The sequence below is a fragment of the Tachypleus tridentatus genome, chromosome 10 (assembly GCF_004210375.1).
Source record: "Tachypleus tridentatus isolate NWPU-2018 chromosome 10, ASM421037v1, whole genome shotgun sequence".
In the NCBI taxonomy this organism is placed as follows: domain Eukaryota; kingdom Metazoa; phylum Arthropoda; class Merostomata; order Xiphosura; family Limulidae; genus Tachypleus; species Tachypleus tridentatus.
In genome coordinates this window covers 1,107,614-1,128,643 of record NC_134834.1, presented here as the reverse complement: position 1 = coordinate 1,128,643, position 21,030 = coordinate 1,107,614, and the positions used below count along the sequence as shown (strand labels likewise).

At 36.4% G+C, this 21,030-nt stretch overlaps 1 protein-coding gene across 1 annotated transcript in view; it reads left to right on the top strand.

The window, feature by feature from the left end:
• Positions 1-9,154: 9,154 nt before the first annotated feature.
• Positions 9,155-21,030, top strand: part of LOC143227920 (cell adhesion molecule Dscam1-like) — a 159,748-nt gene continuing 147,872 nt past the window's right edge. Inside the window, exon 1 of the mRNA XM_076459275.1 lies at positions 9,155-9,447. Coding sequence (XP_076315390.1) covers positions 9,384-9,447 — 64 coding nt within the window. The 5' untranslated portion in view covers positions 9,155-9,383. The remainder of the gene's footprint in view (positions 9,448-21,030) is intronic.

Genomic DNA, 21,030 nt, shown 5'->3' with positions numbered 1-21,030 from the left:
AATGTTTGTGTTATAAGTCTTGAAGATTACATTTAAAAGACAGACAGGGTATTTTCTTCAGACTGGGAAATCTAACATGTTTTTATCATACATTTATTTCACTCGTGCGTTTATTGTAGATAAGAATACACGAAGAATACACCAACTGATTCGTGTAGTTCTACGTTAAAATTTAGAAGTTTCAATTATCAAATATTTTTAATGAAACCAAACGAAAACGAAACATTAATTATCATAAACTTTGACGAGTCGCTCGATGTAATTAAAAAACAAAACAAACTAAGCTATGCCGAAGGTTTTGTCATTAATTTGGCTAAAAAACAAAAACGAAACTCTAGTAAAGCATGATAATTCGCTCGTGTTATCGCATTAAATGAACGTCGTAAAAGCATTTAATCGTTCTGTGTTCCATTATCACGTAGTCTCGAGTTTTCAGTTTTATGACCGAAGATGGCGCCTTTGTGACGACAAAGAAGGAAGCTACGGCTTGTAATAGAATTCTCATTACCAGCTCGAACAGGAGAAAACTATAATAATTTGTTGCGTGATTTTCACACATTAAACTCGTGTTTATAATTTTTATGCACAAAAAAGGGGATAAAACTTGGCTTGTATTACAGCTTTAGTTCCGCAGAAAAAAAAAAAAACTTTCCTTAAAGATGGAATTGCTTTAATTTTGTTTTCTTGTTTTGTTTTTTTGAATTTCGCGCAAAGCTACTCGAGGGCTATCTGCGCTAGCCGTCCCTAATTTAACAGTGTAAGACTAGAGGGAAGGCAGCTAGTCATCACCACCCACCCCCAACGTTTGGGCTACTCTTTTACCAACGAATAGTGGGATGGACAGTAACATTATAACGCCCCCACGGCTGAAAAGGCGAGCATGTTTGGTGTGACGGGGATTCGAACCCGCGACCTTCGGATTACGAATCGAATGCCTTAACTCACCTGACCAGGCCGGGCGGAAATTAGAAGTGGACGAGATAAGCGAAATTAATGTGGACATAACCAGTTTTGAGTCCAGTTGATAAGAGCTTATTTCTTATACTTCCCTCTTTGTGTCCATCTCCAACCAGTAAACTAATCTATATTGCAGGTCATTATTTTAAACCAAAAAAAGAAACATTTTAAGAGATCAAGTGAGTTTATTTGAAATGGCACGTGACAAGTTGTTTAGAAACACAACTAAATCTAGTAAGTTTGTCAGCCACTAAATATTTGTTTCTTTGTTTTGGTGATTAAAACGCTTTACGTTTCCAATAAAAAGTTTAGGAGTAGAAAAAACCGACTTTGGACAAAGACAACGAAATGACAGAAATACTGGGTCTTTAGTGGTCAAATTACACCTGACCTCCCAAACAAATTTGTTGTCTTTGAGCTGGTTAGTCAGGCATGGTTTGGTAGTTAGGGCTCTGAAATCGCAATCTGCGGGTTGTAGGTTTGAATCTCCTCACCAAACATACTCGCCCTTTCATCCAGGGGGCGTTATAATGGTACGACCAATTCCATTCATCACTGGTAAAGAGTGGCCAAAGAGATGGCGGTGGGTGAAAGGACTGCGGGTAAAGGGGATATATGAGGGAGTTACCACCAAGGCCAGGGCTCATATGGGGACTAAATGAGGGGATTACCGCCCAGACGCGGGGTCATCAGGGGACAAAATGAGGGGATTGCCACCCATTCCTGGGGTCATCAGGAGACTAAATGAGGGGATTACCGCCTAGACCTGTACAAAAATTTGCCAATTTGGCTTATCAGAGTGCATTGTCATAAAGAAGGCTCTAAAAGTCGTATTTTATTGTTAAGTGACTCCAAGAAGGGGGGCTCATAGATACATTATTACCCCCAGGCAAGGAATAACTCTCGGCAATTCCAGTGAATGGAATTGATTGTCTTTATTCCCTCTAGTCTGTCTTCTAAATTAGGAATTACTACACAAGCAGGTCCTCTAGCGGCTTTATATGAAATTCAGGAAATAAACAAACAAATAACTGTTTGTGTATGAAGAAAGAAGTTGGCTTGGTAAGCGCATGGAGTAGGAGCTCCAATATATTCCTTAACGGTAGCATGGCCCGACATGGCCAAGCGTGCGACTCGTAATCTGAGAGTCACGGGTTCGCATCCCCGTCGCGCCAAACATGCTCGCCATTTCAGCCGTGGGGGCGTTATAATGCGACGGTCAATCTCACTATTCGTTGGTAAAAAGAGTAGCCCAAGAGTTGGCGGTGGGTGGTGATGACTAGCTGCCTTCCCTCTAGTCTTACACTACTAAATTAGGGACGGCTATCAGAGATAGCCCTCGAGTAGCTTTGTGCGAAATTCAAGAACAAGCAAACTTAATCGTGGCTCAAAGACTTAAAACATTTTAATATTAATAGGTGATCTGGGTTTGAATCTAGGTTTATTTGGTGTTTCCATACTTCAAAAAACTCTTTGGCTCGCGAAGTGATGAAAAAACAAACTAAAATCTACGTTTATTCAAATTATCTAACGTAAAATATGTTATATATTTATATATATATGTTATATATTTATATGTTATATATATATTACTCTTTCTCTCTCCAATGTTTGTTTTACTAGCGTACTTTTCTTACCCCAGTTTTGTTTTATCTAATTTTTTCAATAACTTACGTTGTGATGTCTTACTACTTTATTTTCCACTTCTTGTTTAATATAATATCAAACAACTGAAATAAGTTGATATTAAAAACTGTACGTTTAAAGGTCTCAAAACTTTATTATTTTTTTGTTTAATTTCGAACAAAACGACTAGAGGGCTATCCGTACTAGCTTTCCTAAGTTTAGAACTGATGATTAGAGGAAAGGCTGCAGGCTAACCCCTTCAGCACTGCCAATAAATAGTAGGACTGATTGTAACATTACAATGCCTTCATGATACAAAGGACAACCACGTTTATTTAGGGTATTCGACTCCGTTACTCGCATTTTGTGAGCCGAGCACCTGAACCACCAGACTACTGTTTAAAAGTAAGCTTTACTTTTAAACAGTAACACCGTAAATATCACATACTCAGAACTCTACATTATTGTTTGTTTGTTTATTTTTGAATTTCGCACAAAACTACACGAGAGCTATCTACGCTAGCCGTCCCTAATTTAGCAGAGTAAGACAAGACGGAAGGTAGCTAGTCATCACCACCCACCGCCAAATCTTGGGCTACTCTTTTTACCAACAAATAGTGGGATTGACCGTTACAATATAACGCCCTCACAGCTGAAAGGGCGAGCATGTTTGGTGTAACGAGAAATCGAACCCGCGACCCTCAGATGACGAGTCTCTACATTATTATCAAGAAAACTCATATAAAAAGCTGTGGGAATTGATATAGCAGCGCCGCCTATACTAAAACAACAAATAATTTCGAATGCGTTAATGCGCATGTTCTCTACTCGAATCAGTCACAGGCATATATATGTTAACGTTCATTATTGCCAGTCAGCAACCATCCGCCATCCACTGTGAGGGATTTATTGTTTGTTTGTTTATTTTTTAATTTCGCGCAAAGCTACACGATGGCTATCTGCGCTAGCCGTCCCTAATTTAGCAGTGTAAGACTAGAGGGAAGGCAGTTAGTCATCACCACCCACCGCTAACCCTTGGGCTACTCTTTTACCAACGAATAGTGGGATTGACCATCACGTTGTAACGCCTCCACGGCTGAAAGGGCGAGCATGTTTGGTGTGACGGGGATTCTAACCCTCGACCCTGACGAGTCGAATTCCTTAACCACCTGGCCATGCAGAGCCAGGGTTACTGATCTGTTTGTTTTAAATCATTTGTTTGTATCAGAACTTTGACGCAAAGCTACACGAAGTGAGCCCTGATTTTGATTTTATGTAATAAAAAAATAACTGGTCAACACCACTCACCGCCAACTTACGAGCTGTTCTTTTCTGACTGATAAATGGGCTTTGATCGTCACTCTTGCAATGAATCCATGGCTTCTAAAGTTTTGAAGTAACGGTCCGTGAACCATGAACCCTCGGATCAAGTAATACTGTAAACTAGTCCTAAGTCACGCCCGCATTCTAAAATAAGAGAAATAACTTATCGTTTGCATGAGTGTTCACAATTAAATTATGATAAATAACAATATTTATAGTATCTAAGTAAGAACTGTAAGCTTATGAATTATTCATATGTACCGTGCTGACGTACCAAGTTTTCGAACTGTCATGGCGGCAGCACGTGGTTTATGATGTCTAATATCATCTTGTACCAGCCACTTCAGTCTTTTGTTAGATAGTGCCCTCTTCCCACAAGGATACTACTGTGCAGTTAGAACTGGAATATTCTTTGGTGGCCAAAATATGACGTCAGCGGGATCAAATAGCTGGACAATGTTATCAGGAAATGTAGGTCATGCGCTTTTATTTTTGTATCACTTTTTTTGTGTGTTTTTTTTGGAGAAAGATATTGTGGAGTTCGTTTAGTGTTGATATAACTTTCTGCTGGTTCAGTGATAAGGCTAAAGGATATAAAATACGCTGAAAATTGAACTCTGGAACCTGGCAGAGTCCAGATACCCTACTGTGTATTCTTGTGTTTAAGAGGAGGTACAAACACAATAAGCCCTGCCAGGCCAGGTGGTTAAGGCACTCGACTCGTAATCCGAGTGTCGCATGTTCGAATCTCGGTCGCACCAAACATGCTCGTTTTGTTTTGTCAACTTTAGACGTTTGAAAACGAAAGAACAATTATAAAAAAGGGAGCATTGTTTGTTAGGTCAAAGCACAACACTGTGACAGGGAATAACTGAATAGAAACTAAGCCTAAACATAGTACTGTGACAGAAATAATTGAATAGAAACTAAACCTAAACATAGTACTGTGACAGGGAATAACTGAATAAAAACTAAGCCTAAACATAGTATTGTGACAGGGAATAACTGAACAGAAACTAAGCCTAAACATAGTACTGTGACAGGAATAATTGAATAGAAACTAAGCCTAAACGTAGTACTGTGACAGATATAATTGAATAGAAACTAAACCTAAACATAGTACTGTGACAGGGAATAACTGAATAAAAACTAAGCCTAAACATAGTATTGTGACAGGAATAACTGAATAGAAACTAAGCCTAAACATAGTACTGTGACAGGAATAATTGAATAGAAACTAAGCCTAAACATAGTACTGTGACAGGAATAATTGAATAGAAACTAAGCCTAAACATAGTACTGTGACAGGAATAATTGAATAGAAACTAAGCCTAAACATAGTGTTGTGACAGGGACCAACTGAATAGAAACTAAGCCTAAACATATTACTGTGACAAGGTGTTTGGTTTGTTTTGTTTGGAACTAAGCACAAATCTACATAATGGGTAATTTGTGTTGACCCCATTACGGGTATCGAAACCTAGTTTTTAGCTTTATAAAATACATTAAAGAATCAAAACATAAGATAAACTTACAACTTAGAAGTGACAACATATTTCTTGAAATCATTGCTGATTTATTTTGATTTTCACCCAATCCTAGTTTCTGTGTTAAAATTGGTAAGAATGATATTAGTGTTGAGATCAGATATGAGTGTGAACCTCGAACCTGAAACTTCTGATATTTCATCGTTGAAATTATTGTAGAAACCGTTAAAACTCGATACAGCAGTCTTATTCCACAATTGGATTTTGACGGGAAGGCAGCTAGTCATCACCACCCTCCGCCAATTCTTGGGTTACTCTTTTACCAACGAATAGTGAGGTTGACCGTCACATTTTAACGCCCCCACAGCTGAAAGAGTGAGCATGTTTGGTGTGATAGAGATTCGAACCCGCGACCCTCGAATTACGAGTAGAGTGCCTTAACCACCTGGCCAGGCCGGGCCTTCTAAAAGGTGAGAACACAAACGTGTTTCTGAGAAAGATTCTGATAAACTGAAATGTAGACATCGTAAATAGCTTAACATCCACATTTTCTGACAACAGTTCTGATATACAAATCATAAATTATGTATAATTAAAATTATTAGCGTTTCAAATCCCTGAAGACTAGTCTGGCTGTTTTTAAAGGCAATGGACTGACTACGCTGTACCCATCGCTGGTATCGAAACCCGGTTTTTAGCATTCTCATCCGCCAGACTGAATTCTAAGTTAGTCAGACTGTTTTCATTTCTAATATATTAGTTTCATGCGGAGTGTAGTGGAAATTGTAGTTTTACTAAGAGTTATTTAAAGTGTCGAAAAATAAAATTTTTATTGTGCTGTAAACCTCATTGCGTATGAATATTCATAAGACAAAAATAGTTCTTTGATCGCGCACATTCTTCGAAGTGCGTTTTTCTCACAAACTTCTTTCGTTTTCGGAAACGGGAAAGATCGATTCTAATGGAAGCGGATACTCACTTGTGTTTAGTGTTGAGGGCGAACGTCATATGCGTAAGGCCTATGCATATTCATATGTGGGAACACTTAAACATGGGTGCATATGAATATGTAAATATGTAAGGCAACATGCATGCTCATGAATTTAATTCTATGAATAGATAAATCAAAATACCCCGACGTAGAAATGGACCCGATGCTTTTAGTCGTTGAATTTCTTGTGTGTGTGTGTCTGGTGGGGGGAGACGATTTGGGGTAATTTTAGTTTTTAACCCTACTTCTAATGCGTATCTTGACGGTGGCTAGTCACCACCACCCACTGCCAACTCTTGGGATACTCTTTTACTAACGAATAGTAGGATTGATTGTAACATTATAACGCCCCCATGACTGAAAGGACGAGCATGTTTGGTGTGACGGGGATTCGAATCCACTACCCTCAGATTACAAGTCTTGCGCCCTAACCACCTGGCCATGAAGGGCCCACCTATCAATAAGATATTATTTAGACTTTTTAAAACTATGTTTTCTTTTTCAGTATAACAATGGTAGATTTGTACACTACCGCCTCTTGCACATCGGGTGATTAAAACCTTCGCGCTGGAAACCCGAGACTGGCTTTTCTGAGTAGGATATCTTGTACTCTTGTCGGACGGAGGGTCCTTTATATGTTGTTACATTTATTAAGGTTGTTTTCAAAAGAAAAAAAATTGAAAATGTAAGGTGTTTACCCACACAATTCTCACCTGTTTAAAATGAAGTGTTTGGGCGTGGCTAGTGATTAGCGTTCTCGGACCAAAGATCCATGGGTTTAAGGTTTGAGTTCCGTTACTTCAATAAGAAATCGAACTCTGCACGTGTGTGAACGACACTATTCAACCAGACAATCGCAGCTCAAGAGGCAGTGGATGTTGTTTCCTTGGCAGCTAGCTGGTTGCCTTCCGTCTAGTTTATCAGTGACGGACGGCTTTAGATAAGAGACGGAGATTGGTTTGTGTTTGCAACGTGAAAAGATTGACGTAAATAGTAAAAGAAATCGACTTACATAAAATATTTCAGGATCACCATAATAAATGTGTGTGTGAAAACTTAAGTGTTTTAATTATTTAAACTCTCACGAACATCCTGAGCCCATTAATAGAAATAATAAATATAGCTTACTGAAACACATAAATGAATAGTTAGCTATATACATAATTACATCATAGAGACAAATACATAGACAAACGTACGAATAAGGAAACATATATACGAGTATATATATATATATTGTCGGAAGTACCGAGAGCAGTATTTATGAGTTTTACACAAAAATTATTGTTATAACAACAGGAAAACATTTCCATAATTGTATTATATTATTACAGCAATAGAAAATATTCATCTGTAATCATATTATGTTATTACAGCAATAGAAAATATTCATCTGTAATCATTCTGTTATTACAGCAATAGAAAATATTTATCTGTAATCATTCTGTTATTACAGCAATAGAAAATATTTATCTGTAATTATACTATGTTATTACAGCAATAGAAAATATTCATCTGTAATCATATTATGTTATTACAGCAATAGAAAATATTCATCTGTAATCATTCTGTTATTACAGCAATAGAAAATATTTATCTGTAATCATATTATGTTATTACAGCAATAGAAAATATTTATCTGTAATCATATTATGTTATTACAGCAATAGAAAATATTTATCTGTAATCATATTATATTATTAGAGCAACAAATATATATATCGATAATTTATTAAATTATAACATCAACAGAAAAATGTCTTCATGATAATATTATTAATACAACAAAACACATCCTGTCTCTAACTATATTATGAATGGCCATTCTACGCAATTTCGAATGTAAGCAGTACATCCACACAAACACGTTTTATTGCACAATTAATTAATTCCAAAACGTACATATGTTCCTCCCGATTGCGTTGAAATTTTTGAAAGTCCTAACCCTAATTTCCTGAAAAAATATTATCTGTCATTATTCCGTTTTGCACGTACACGGTCACACGTGATTTTCAACTGTTAATAAAGTTGAATAAGACAGTTTTTAACAATGATATTACAGGATAAACTAGAGTGGTTTATGTTAAATATTAAAGCGGTGATATGTTTAAAGTTGGTTTTCTTACAAATATTTTAAAAACCAATAATCGCAAGTTATTGTTTTTGTTGTTTAACTCCAGACTAACGTTATTAAGTTGTCAGGGCCCAGAAAGGGTTGCGAGTTTGAATCCCCGTCGCGCCAAACATGCTCGCCCTTTCAGCCGTAGGGGCGTTATAATGTTACGGTCAATCCCACTATTCGTTGGTAAAAGAGTAGCCCAAGAGTTGGCGGTGGGTGGTGATGACTAGCTGCCTTCACTGTAGTCTTACACTGCTAAATTAGGGACGGCTAGCGCAGATAGCCCTCGAGTAGCTCTGCGCGAAATTCAAAACAAATAAAATAAACATTAAGTTGTCAGAAAGATATGTAGTTTCGTATAAACTGTCGTCCTAAGCTGAGTTTAATGAGTCCATATTGACGTTTCCCCGCCGAAACAGGAATACGTTTTCACTGTAGCACCACTTTCATTAGAGATTTCATTATCTACTCTTTTATTAGCGTAACCGTGATATCTGAGTAAACATTTTTCCTTTCCTGGATAAGCAATAAAAAAACGAAGAATAGTACCAAAACGACGCGCGCAAACTTCGCGTTACCCGATGCAAAAATGCATTAACTACAGCGCCCCCTGTAAATCCTGAGTCAGTAATCACCAGTCTCCTAGTTTCGAAAAACGCACGAGGCGAGTAAAATTCACTTTCCTCAAGTATTCCTTGCTACACGGGAGCGAAAACCTGGCGGTAACGTTAGAAATTAACTTCGTGATTTTGTCCGTCACGGAACAAAATTGATAATTCGAAGACGACAAGGCCACTATTGGACAGCTACGACGTACCCGTGACGTATTTCTGTCCTTAACAGTTTGACAGGGAACCCGCTTTTCTTTGTTGACTTGAACATGAAACCCGTCACATGGCAAGTTTTGATTACTCTCGTGGGAGTCATGGCGCCAAGTATCAGAGGTTAGTGTCTTACAGAAAGGACTACTTATGTAAACAAATATGTATGCACATAGAAACACTTACAAAGGTATTAAAATGTGTAACGTAATAGCAAGATATAACACATCAAGATATCAATAGATATTAACTTGGTACGTCTTCATTATTACTATACCTACACACAGTTATTAATTCATCATGTTTTTCATTACCACATTTACACAGTGTTATTAATTCACCATGTTTTTCATTACCACATTTACACAGTGTTGTTAATTCATCATGTTTTTATTACCACATGTACACAGTGTTGTTAATTCATCATGTTTTCATTACCACATTTACACAGTGTTATTAATTCATCATGTTTTCATTACCACATTTACACAGTGTTATTAATTCATCATGTTTTCATTACCACATTTACACAGTGTTATTAATTCATCATGTTTTCATTACCACATTTACACAGTGTTGTTAATTCATCATGTTTTCATTACCACATTTACACAGTGTTGTTAATTCATCATGTTTTCATTACCACATTTACACAGTGTTGTTAATTCATCATGTTTTCATTACCACATTTACACAGTGTTGTTAATTCATCATGTTTTCATTACCACATTTACACAGTATTGTTAATTCATCATGTTTTCATTACCACATTTACACAGTATTGTTAATTCTTCATGTCTTTTTATTACCACATTTACACAGTATTGTTAATTCATCATGTTTTTATTACCACATTCACAGAGTATTGTTAATTCATCATGGTTTTTCATTACCACATTTACACAGTGTTGTTAATTCATCATGGTTTTTCATTACCACATTTACACAGTGTTGTTAATTCATCATGGTTTTTCATTACCACATTTACATAGTGTTGTTAATTCATCATGGTTTTTCATTACCACATTTACACAGTATTGTTAATTCATGATGTCTTTTCATTACCACATTTACACAAATTGTTAATTCATCATGGTTTTTCATTACCACATTTACACAGTATTGTTAATTCATGATGTCTTTTCATTACCACATTTACACAAATTGTTAATTCATCATGGTTTTTCATTACCACATTCACACAGTATTGTTAATTCTTCATGTCTTTTTATTACCACATTTACACAGTATTGTTAATTCATCATGGTTTTTCATTACCACATTTACACAGTGTTGTTAATTCATCATGGTTTTTCATTACCACATTTACACAGTGTTGTTAATTCATCATGGTTTTTCATTACCACATTTACACAGTATTGTTAATTCATGATGTCTTTTCATTACCACATTTACACAAATTGTTAATTCATCATGGTTTTCATTACCACATTCACACAGTATTGTTAATTCTTCATGTCTTTTTATTACCACATTTACACAGTATTGTTAATTCATCATGGTTTTTCATTACCACATTTACACAGTGTTGTTAATTCATCATGGTTTTTCATTACCACATTTACACAGTGTTGTTAATTCATCATGGTTTTTCATTACCACATTTACACAGTATTGTTAATTCATGATGTCTTTTCATTACCACATTTACACAAATTGTTAATTCATCATGGTTTTATATTACCACATTCACACAGTATTGTTAATTCATCATGTCTTTTCATTACCACATTTACACAGTATTGTTAATTCATCATGTTTTCATTACCACATTTACACAGTGTTGTTAATTCATCATGTCTTTTCATTACCACATTTACACAGTGTTGTTAATTCATCATGTCTTTTCATTACCACATTTACACAGTATTGTTAATTCATCATGTCTTTTCATTACCACATTTACACAGTATTGTTAATTCATCATGTTTTTATTACCACATTTACACAGTATTGTTAATTCATCATGTTTTCATTACCACATTCACACAGTATTGTTAATTCATCATGTTTTCATTACCACATTTACACAGTGTTGTTAATCATTGTTCACTGAATCATAATGTCTACTACATGACGAGTCTACTTTAAACATTTCTCTAAAGTTTAGACGCCTGTTCTTTGCGTGTTTAACGACCTTATAGCGAATTGCTCTACACAGTGAATAAGGAAAGTTTGTACCGATATCACTGATTGGACGGAACTGACCTGACGTAAACAACAGTTGGTAACACATAAAATCTGTTTGGATTAAATGAACACTGTACAGTTACATAAATTATTAAGCCTAAAAGAGCGACACGAACACGTCACTTGAATAAAACACTAACGCTTACTGAGAACACAATATTAATATTTGTATTTATAGCAAAGCTATTAGGGCTAGCTGCTTCCGACCCTAATGTGTGACTATTGAACAAAGGGAAGACAACCTGTAATACACCATCCGTACCAATGGTTCAAGTCTCATTCTCAAAATGTATTCATAGTTTTAATGGCGGAAAATATATTTTGGTGTCGCAGGGATTCGAATCCAGCTGATTAGCTCCGAAATCCAGAGTCAGTGTTGCGTAATTTCAAAACACAGCTAACATATCGTGCATAAGTAGAAATGAAACTATAATCAGATATTGGTGTGGGCTCATTACGTGAATGATAGATGTAAACGTCGAAACTCAAGACCGACGCTTTTTCTTTCACGTTGCATAAAAAAAAACAAACACGTTATTAAATTTACAAAATGTATTTAGTTCACATATTTTATTTAGCTGCGCGTGAATAGCGGTAGGCTGCATTAGACAGTAAATTGAAGGAGAGATTGGTTCTCGTCTTGCTTGTAGCCGTTGGTGTTTTAACAGAGCGACGGACAAATCCGTTATTCGACCATATAAGCGTAGCCCAACAGTTCGCTGGGCGCTTCATTTCCTCTCATTTAAAAAACTCGGGGCATTAGGGCACAGATAGCTCTTGAGGGCTTTGCTTGCAAATTCGAGAAACAAGGAAACAATTTCAAGCGACTCTCTTCAACGTAGTGTTACTGCTTACGGAAATATTTGAAGTCGAACGTGCAGCCCAAATTTAAACAACAAATATGAAACTGTTTTGTCTCTAGAAAAACGACACGAAGGCCCTCTGGTGTCAGTAAAGCAAAACAGAAATTTTATAATATAAAAACTCGGGGTTCCCTCCTTGTAATGAACATGTCAGCGGTAGTCCATTTTGTACGTTTACACTTAATAATAATACTAACGATGTTTTGTTAAAAGAAACAATAACGGATTTAATATCGGAACCAAATTATTGTATTTGTTCATTACTTTTAGAAGCGACCAGAAGTTTGTTTGTTGGGATTGTCTACTTTCTTACGTTATCTCCTCTCCCAAAATGTAGGACCGCCACGGCCAGGTGGTTAAGGCACTCGACTCGTAATCCGGGGGTCACGCGTTCAAATCCCCGTCACACCAAACATGCTCGCTCTTTCAGCCGTAGGGGCATTATAATGTGAGAGTGAATCTCACTATTCATTGGTAAAAGAGTAGCCCAAGAGTTGGCGGTGGGTGGTGATGACTAGCTGCCTTCACTCTAGTCTTACACTGCTAAATTAGGGACGGCTAGCGCAGATAGCCCTAGAGAGTAGCTTTGCGCGAAATTCAAAAACCAAACCAAACCCAAAGTGTAAGCATAACCTGTTGTGAAATGCAAAGTGTAAAACAAACATTCAAATAATAGGGTACTTGGGGTATTCGTGAATATTTTGTGAAAAACAGAAGAGGGTTAGGGTATTTTCTTTTCAACTTCCACACCCCTTCAAGAAATGCTTAAACTGTCTTCCGGTTAGCAAATCGTTCCGAAAGAGATTTTGGTAATGGTGAATCTTAGAGTGACATGTGTGCTCGTCACTGCACGACTCGAACGCTGTGCAAAAAAGTCATACTTCTAGGGAACTTTTCCCTGACTTGAATAGTTTCGCTTTCTCGTGGAACAGCGGAATGTCTACGGACTTACAACGCTAGAATCCGGGCTTAGATACTCGTTTTGGGCAGAGCACAAATAACCCATTGCGTAGCTTTGTGCTTAAATACAAACAATAGTCTGAAATCTTTGTTAACTTTCTAAATTAACAAGGAACAGTGCTTAACGTTTTATGAGGACCTTCTTTCTTATATCTCAGAATGGCTGGTATGGGTATTAACACTTTTATTGATAAGCAGAGAACAACGTTTCGACCTTCCTAGGTCATCTTCAGATTAACAAAGCACAAAGGAACACAGTGGGTTGTCTGTGATTTGTCCACCAGGGGTATAGAAACTCGGTTTCTACTGTTATAAGTTAGCAGACTTACCACTGTGCCACCGGGCAGGAGTCACTAATTGTCTGTTTCTCTTGTATGGAATTTGTATGTATTTTCTTTAGTTTTTTATTTATTTCCTATCACCAGAAATTTTCGTTTTGTAAAATTCTTCTCTATTCATTTCTTTGCAGAAAGACATATTGTTTTTGTTTTTTTATTCTTCCAAACGCTTTTCAATCGACCGCCGTACCTTCATTTCTCGGCGGATTGACTTGAAACTCGTTAGGCCTAATAAGGTCTTTTCTCGTGTTTTTTTTTTTTTTTTGTATGTACGCCTCTTTACGTACTTCGTGGGTTCAGAGTTCAAACAACTTGGTTACACTATAACTTTTCATGCGACCGACATCTTGACATGCACAAAAATTGGACCTACCAATTTTGAGTCTATTTTATGTAGTCAGAGTTCACAAAAAGCATAACTTTTGTATTTTAGCCAATTTACGTAACATTTGATACATAGATACTTCACTACAGGTTCTACAAAAATATAAATAAAAATGATGAATTTCCGTATTTTTAGTAACTATAGATAAAATAAAGTATTGAACATAAACTTTCTAGTAAGTATCTATTGAGTTAAAAATAAAGTATTGGATATAAACTTTCTAGTCAGTATCTATTGAGTTAAAAATAAACTATTGAATATAAACTTTCTAGTAAGTATCTATTGAGTTAAAAATAAAGTATTGGATATAAACTTTCTAGTCAGTATCTATTGAGTTAAAAATAAACTATTGAATATAAACTTTCTAGTAAGTATCTATTGAGTTAAAAATAAAGTATTGAATATAAACTTTCTAGTCAGTATCTATTGAGTTAAAAATAAAGTATTGGATATAAACTTTCTAGTTAGTATCTATTGAGTTAAAAATAAAGTATTGGATATAAACTTTCTAGTTAGTATCTATTGAGTTAAAAATAAAGTATTGATATAAACTTTCTAGTTAGTATCTATTGAGTTAAAAATAAAGTATTGGATATAAACTTTCTAGTTAGTATCTATTGAGTTAAAAATAAAGTATTGGATATAAACTTTCTAGTTAGTATCTATTGAGTTAAAAATAAAGTATTGGATATAAACTTTCTAGTTAGTATCTATTGAGTTAAAAATAAAGTATTGGATATAAACTTTCTAGTTAGTATCTATTGAGTTAAAAATAAAGTATTGAATATAAACTTTCTAGTTAGTATCTATTGAGTTAAAAATAAAGTATTGAATATAAACTTTCTAGTTAGTATCTATTGAGTTAAAAATAAAGTATTGGATATAAACTTTCTAGTTAGTATCTGTTGAGTTAAAAATAAAGTATTGAATATGGAATTTTAGGTCGGTATTACAAACAAAGTTAAACATAAATATTTCGACTTAGTTTTCTGTATATTCTGTAGTGTTAACAATAGTCTTAATTCAATATCGATTTTCGATCTCGTGGTCATGATCTAGTGTTCGTGTGGTAGCCTTGACAATGTTTCAAACAATAACAAAAGGTATCAGGTCGGCAGCTAACAACAGAGCGCGACTCCGCTCGTCTGAACGCGGTATTCATTACGCAGTGAAGCGGTAAGAGAGTTAGTGCGTCTTTGAGGAAGGCCGAGAGTGTCCATCTTTCTAGTTTATTTGACATCTTCAGTCGGCCGTCTTCCTTCACAGTTTCAAAGAAGAACGTCGGTTCAGTCACAGGTAAAGAAAGATAAGGCACAAGCTTTGAAAGAATAGAACCACTGCCTAAGTTTTTTGATTACAGACTTTCACGACGAACTCAAGAGAAACGACATATAAGAAATCTTTGGTTGGCTGGTTAGGGTTAAGTTACAATATATATTTACTTCACTTTATAGACTTCCTCTGTGTTTCGTATTTCAGTTGCGCTACTAGTTAATTTATTCTTCTAACGAAAAGTCAGTATAAACAAAGAAAAACATAATTATGTTAATAAAAAAGATTTTTAGATTTTATAAAACTCATGCGGAATGCGTACTTTTTAATCCCGACTCAACAAAAACTATCCTTCACATGTTATTTTTGTTAAGGTGGTTAAGGCATTCGACTCGTAATCTGAGGGTCGAGGGTTCGAATCCCTGTCACACCAAACATGCTCTCCCTTTCAGCCGTGGGGGCGTTATAGTGCGACGGTCAATATCACTATTCGTTGGTAAAAGAGTAGCCCAAGAGTTGGCGGTGGGTGGTGGTAACTAGTTGCTTTCCCTCTAGTCTTTCACTGCTAAATTAGGGACGGCTAACACAGATAGCCCTCGTGTAGCTTTTCGCGAAATTCACAACAAACCAATTCAACTGGAAACACGTAGATGGTCTAATGGTAGCGTACTCCAACAGTAAATCTAGAGGTTTGTTGTCCGTCCATGGCAACTTACCGCAAAAACGCATTCCGTGCGTTGAGGTTACGAATAACGGTATAAGAGTGACTTTCGTTGACTCGCAGTGGTCTGTCAGAAAGGAGTGTCCAGAGAGTTAGCTGTGGGTGATGTCAACAAGCTACCTTTACTATGGTATTAAAATATAAATAGCTACACACACGTTTCTTTACGTGTGGAGTTATACAAAAATTGTGAAATAAGCAAGCCTTCCTTGAGTTTAATTCAACATACATTTCGAAGAGTTCTTTATTTCTTTAATTACAACACAATACCTGAACGATGCATCTGAGCTAGAAATAAGCCTGGCTTTGATCTTTGCTGAATAAAAGAGGTGGAAACCCAATAAACGAATTTATTTTAGAATGTTATACAAAAACAAATATGATATGAAACCCAGAAAGAAACTTAAAACATATCTCGATGGTTCTTAAAGTTTTGTGTCTGTAGACGACTTCGAAGTCCATCCCGCCCACTTTCGTATGGTACAGCAACAAACTAATCAGTAACTTGCATTTTGAAGCCTTTAGACCACCTGGAGATCTGTCGCAATTCGCATCCTGAGAGATACTGCCTTATGTGAAACATATATTATAAGACCAGACCAGCAATCTCAAGTTCACACGTAGCCGTCCGTAAATTTAAAGTGCTGAGTACAGAGAGTTGGAAATCAGTCAGATCACTCGCCGCCTACACAAATACTCTTTTTGAGAACTATGATTTACTGACACTGGAAGTATGGATCGTGGGACTCAAACCATGGATCTTATGGACAGTAGCCAGCAATACATATAAAGCATCAGTATCAACCAATAACACCACTTTCTATACAAGAGACGTAAGAAAAACCAGCACTAACCTATAATACCACTGACTTTCTATACAAGAGACGTAAGAAACACTAGCACTAACCTATAATACCACTGACTTTCTATACAAGAGACGTAAGAAACACTAGCACTAACCTATAATACCACTCACTTTCTATACAAGAGACGTAAGAAACACTAGCACTAACGTATAATATCTCTCACGTTCTATACAAGAGACGTAAGAAACACTAGCACTAACCTATAATACCACTCACTTGAAAAAAAGAGACGTAAGAAACACTAGCACTAACCTATAACACCACTCACTTTCTATACAAGAGACGTAAGAAACACTAGCACTAACCTATAATACCACTGACATTCTATACAAGAGACATAAGAAACACTAGCACTGACCTAAAATACCACTGACTTTCTATACAAGAAACATAAGAAACACAAGAACTAACCTATAATGCCACTTACTATCTATACAATAGACGTAAGAAACACTAGCACTAACCTATAATGCCACTTACTATCTATACAAGAGACGTAAGAAACACTAGCACTAACCTATAATACCACTCACTTTCTATACAAGAAACGTAAGAAATACTAGCACTAACCTATAATACCACTAACTTTCTATACAAGAGACGTAAGAAACTCTAGCACTAACCTATAATACCACTCACTTTCTATACAAGAGACGTAAGAAACACTAGCACTAACCTATGATACCACTGACTTTCTATACAAGAGACGTAAGAAACACTAGCACTAACCTATAATACCACTCACTTTCTATACAAGAGACGTAAGAAACACTAGCACTAACGTATAATATCTCTCACGTTCTATACAAAAGACGTAAGAAACACTAGCACTGACCTAAAATACCACTGACTTTCTATACAAGAAACATAAGAAACACAAGAACTAACCTATAATGCCACTTACTATCTATACAATAGACGTAAGAAACACTAGCACTAACCTATAATGCCACTTACTAGCTATACAAGAGACGTAAGAAACACTAGCACTAACCTATAATACCACTCACTTTCTATACAAGAAACGTAAGAAATACTAGCACTAACCTATAATACCACTCACTTTCTATACAAGAGACGTAAGAAACTCTAGCACTAACCTATAATACCACTCACTTTCTATACAAGAGACGTAAGAAACACTAGCACTAACCTATAATACCACTGACATTCTATACAAGAAACGTAATAAACACAAGCACTAACCTATAATGCCAATTACTATCTATACAAGAGTCGTAAGAAACACTAGCAGTAACCTATAATACCACTGACGTTCTGTACAAGAAACTTAAGAAACACTAGTACTAACCTATAATACCACTCACTTTCTAAACAAGAGACGTAAGAAACACTAGCACTAACCTATAATACCACTCACTTTATATACAAGAGACGTAAGAAACACTAGCACTAACCTATATTACCACTTACTTTTTATACAAGAGACGTAAGAAACACTAGCACTAACCTATAATACCACTGACGTTCTATACAAGAAACTTAAGAAACACTAGCACTAACGTATAACACCTCTCACGTTCTATACAAAAAACGTAAGAAACACAAGCACTAACCTATAATGCCACTTACTATCTATAAAAGAGACGTAACAAACACTAGCAGTAACCTATAATACCACTCACCTTTTATACAAGAGACGTAAGAAACACTAGCACTAACCTATAATACCACTGACGTTCTGTACAAGAAACTTAAGAAACACTAGCACTAACCTATAATGCCACTTACTATCTATACAAGAGACGTAAGAAACATTAGCAGTAATTTATAATTCCACTTACTATCTATACAAGAGACGTAAGAAACACTAGCAGTAACCTATAATACCACTCACTTTCTATACAAGAAACGTAAGAAACACTAGTACTAACCTGTAATACCACTGATTTTCTATACAAGAGACATAAGAAATACTAGCACTAACGTATAATGCCACTCACTTTCTATACACGAAACGTAAGAAACACTAGCACTAACCTGTAATACCACTGATTTTCTATACAAGAGACATAAGAAATACTAGCACTAACCTATAATACTTCTCACTTTCTATACAAGAGACGTAAGAAACACTTGCACTAACCTATAATACCACTGACGTTCTGTACAAGAAACTTAAGAAACACTAGCACTAACCTATAATACCACTTACTATCTATACAAGAGATGTAAGAAACATTAGCAGTAATTTATAATTCCACTCAATTTCTAAACAAGAAACGTAAGAAACACTAGCACTAGCCTATAATGCCACTCACTTTCTATACAAGAGACGTAAGAAACACTAGCACTAATCAGTGGGAGTAACTTGGAACTTAACTATACTTTTCTTTGTGATTCGTATGTTGTATTAATACTGTGTCCAACAAAGTCACGAACCCACAGACAGTTTGATAAGTAGACAGGTAAATATTCGAATGTGGCCTGAGTCCGCTGGTTCCTTCTAGTCCAGTGTTTTTCAATTGGCGTGACGTAAAATTTTGATCAAAGTATTAGGAAACAAAGAAACCCAGAAACTGTTACGTCACTATTTTTGATACGTACCGTCTCTTATATTTGTTGTTTCATACATAATTTCTCTAATCCGTTCCCTGGCGACGTCACTGTGAACTATGCTCTATATAGAACGTTAAGGGTACCGTGAAAATTGTAGATATTTAGGATGTCTTTAGCCCAAAAAAACCAAAAACTAATAAGAAACACACCCACAGTTCTTGGTCTAGATTTGAAGTTTCTCCTTAAAAAAAAAAAAAAACTCATATAAAGGTCGAGAACAACATGGTTCCTGTTTGAGCACGTTTAACCAACGCTGTAAAAACATCTGATAACATCTGTCAGTGTGGCCAAAGTAAGAAAATATCGTTATATAGATTCCTTTACGTGACATGTGCTTCCTAGATCCTGCTGTGACGTAATAAAGTTGACCACCACAACACAACAAGAATATTTCACGGTAAACTCCAACCGACAGGTAACCAGGCAACCACTGATTTTCCTATATTATTACGAAAATTATTGATGTAATACTTAAAGCTTTGCAACAATGTTACAGTTCCGATATTACACGTGACGGCCTTTTTAGCTCTATCTACGTGTTTGTGAGCCGAGAGAGAGATTTTGATAGATAAACGTATTGACTCGACCTTGTTATCCTAATGTCGTTTCATACAAGAGCCCGGTTACTTGTCAAATCGTGTTTGCTTTCTGGCGAGTAGATTGACCTGAATCAATAAGAAAGACTCATAGACTAAAATCAGACGAACGTAAATGTTAAAACCAATAAAGCAAATGTTCCCTTTTTTTAACTTTTCCTCCTTTTGGTGACTATGTTTCACTTGAACTATTTTTGTTTTCCAGTTTACTTCGTTTCGAGTTGTCACTGCGCATGAGTAGGTTTACCTTAGGACTATTTCAACAAGTCAACATATTGTTTGTTTTTGGAATTTCGCACAAAGCTACTCGAGGGCTATCTGTGCTAGCCGTCCCTAATTTAGTAGTGTAAGACTAGAGGGAAAGCAGCTAATCATCACCACCCACCGCCAACTCTTGGGCTACTCTTTTACCAACGAATAGTGGGATTGACCGTCACATTATACACCCCCACGGCTGGGAGGGCGAGCATGTTTAGCGCGACCCGGGCGCGAACCCGCGACCCTCGGATTACGAGTCGCTCGCCTTACGCGCTTGGCCATGCCAGGCCTAAGTCAACATATGTCCGGCCTATTTGTCGTCATTGAACAGTTTAACTCAATTCAAGAGGGGCCCGGCATGGCGAAGCGTGTTAAGGCGTGCGACTCGTAATCTGAGTCCCCAATTTATCAGTGTAAGACTAGAGGGAGGGCAGCTAGTCATCACAACCCACCGCCAACTATTGGGCTACTCTTTTACCAACGAATAATGGGATTGACCGCCACGTTATAACGCTTCCACGGCTGAAAGGGCAAGCATGTTTGGTGCGACGGGGATTCGAACCCGCGACCCTCAGATCACTATTCGAGTGCCTCAACCAACTGTCCTTTCCGGACCTATTATATCTTATGACTTCGGTCGTGACGTCACAGATCTG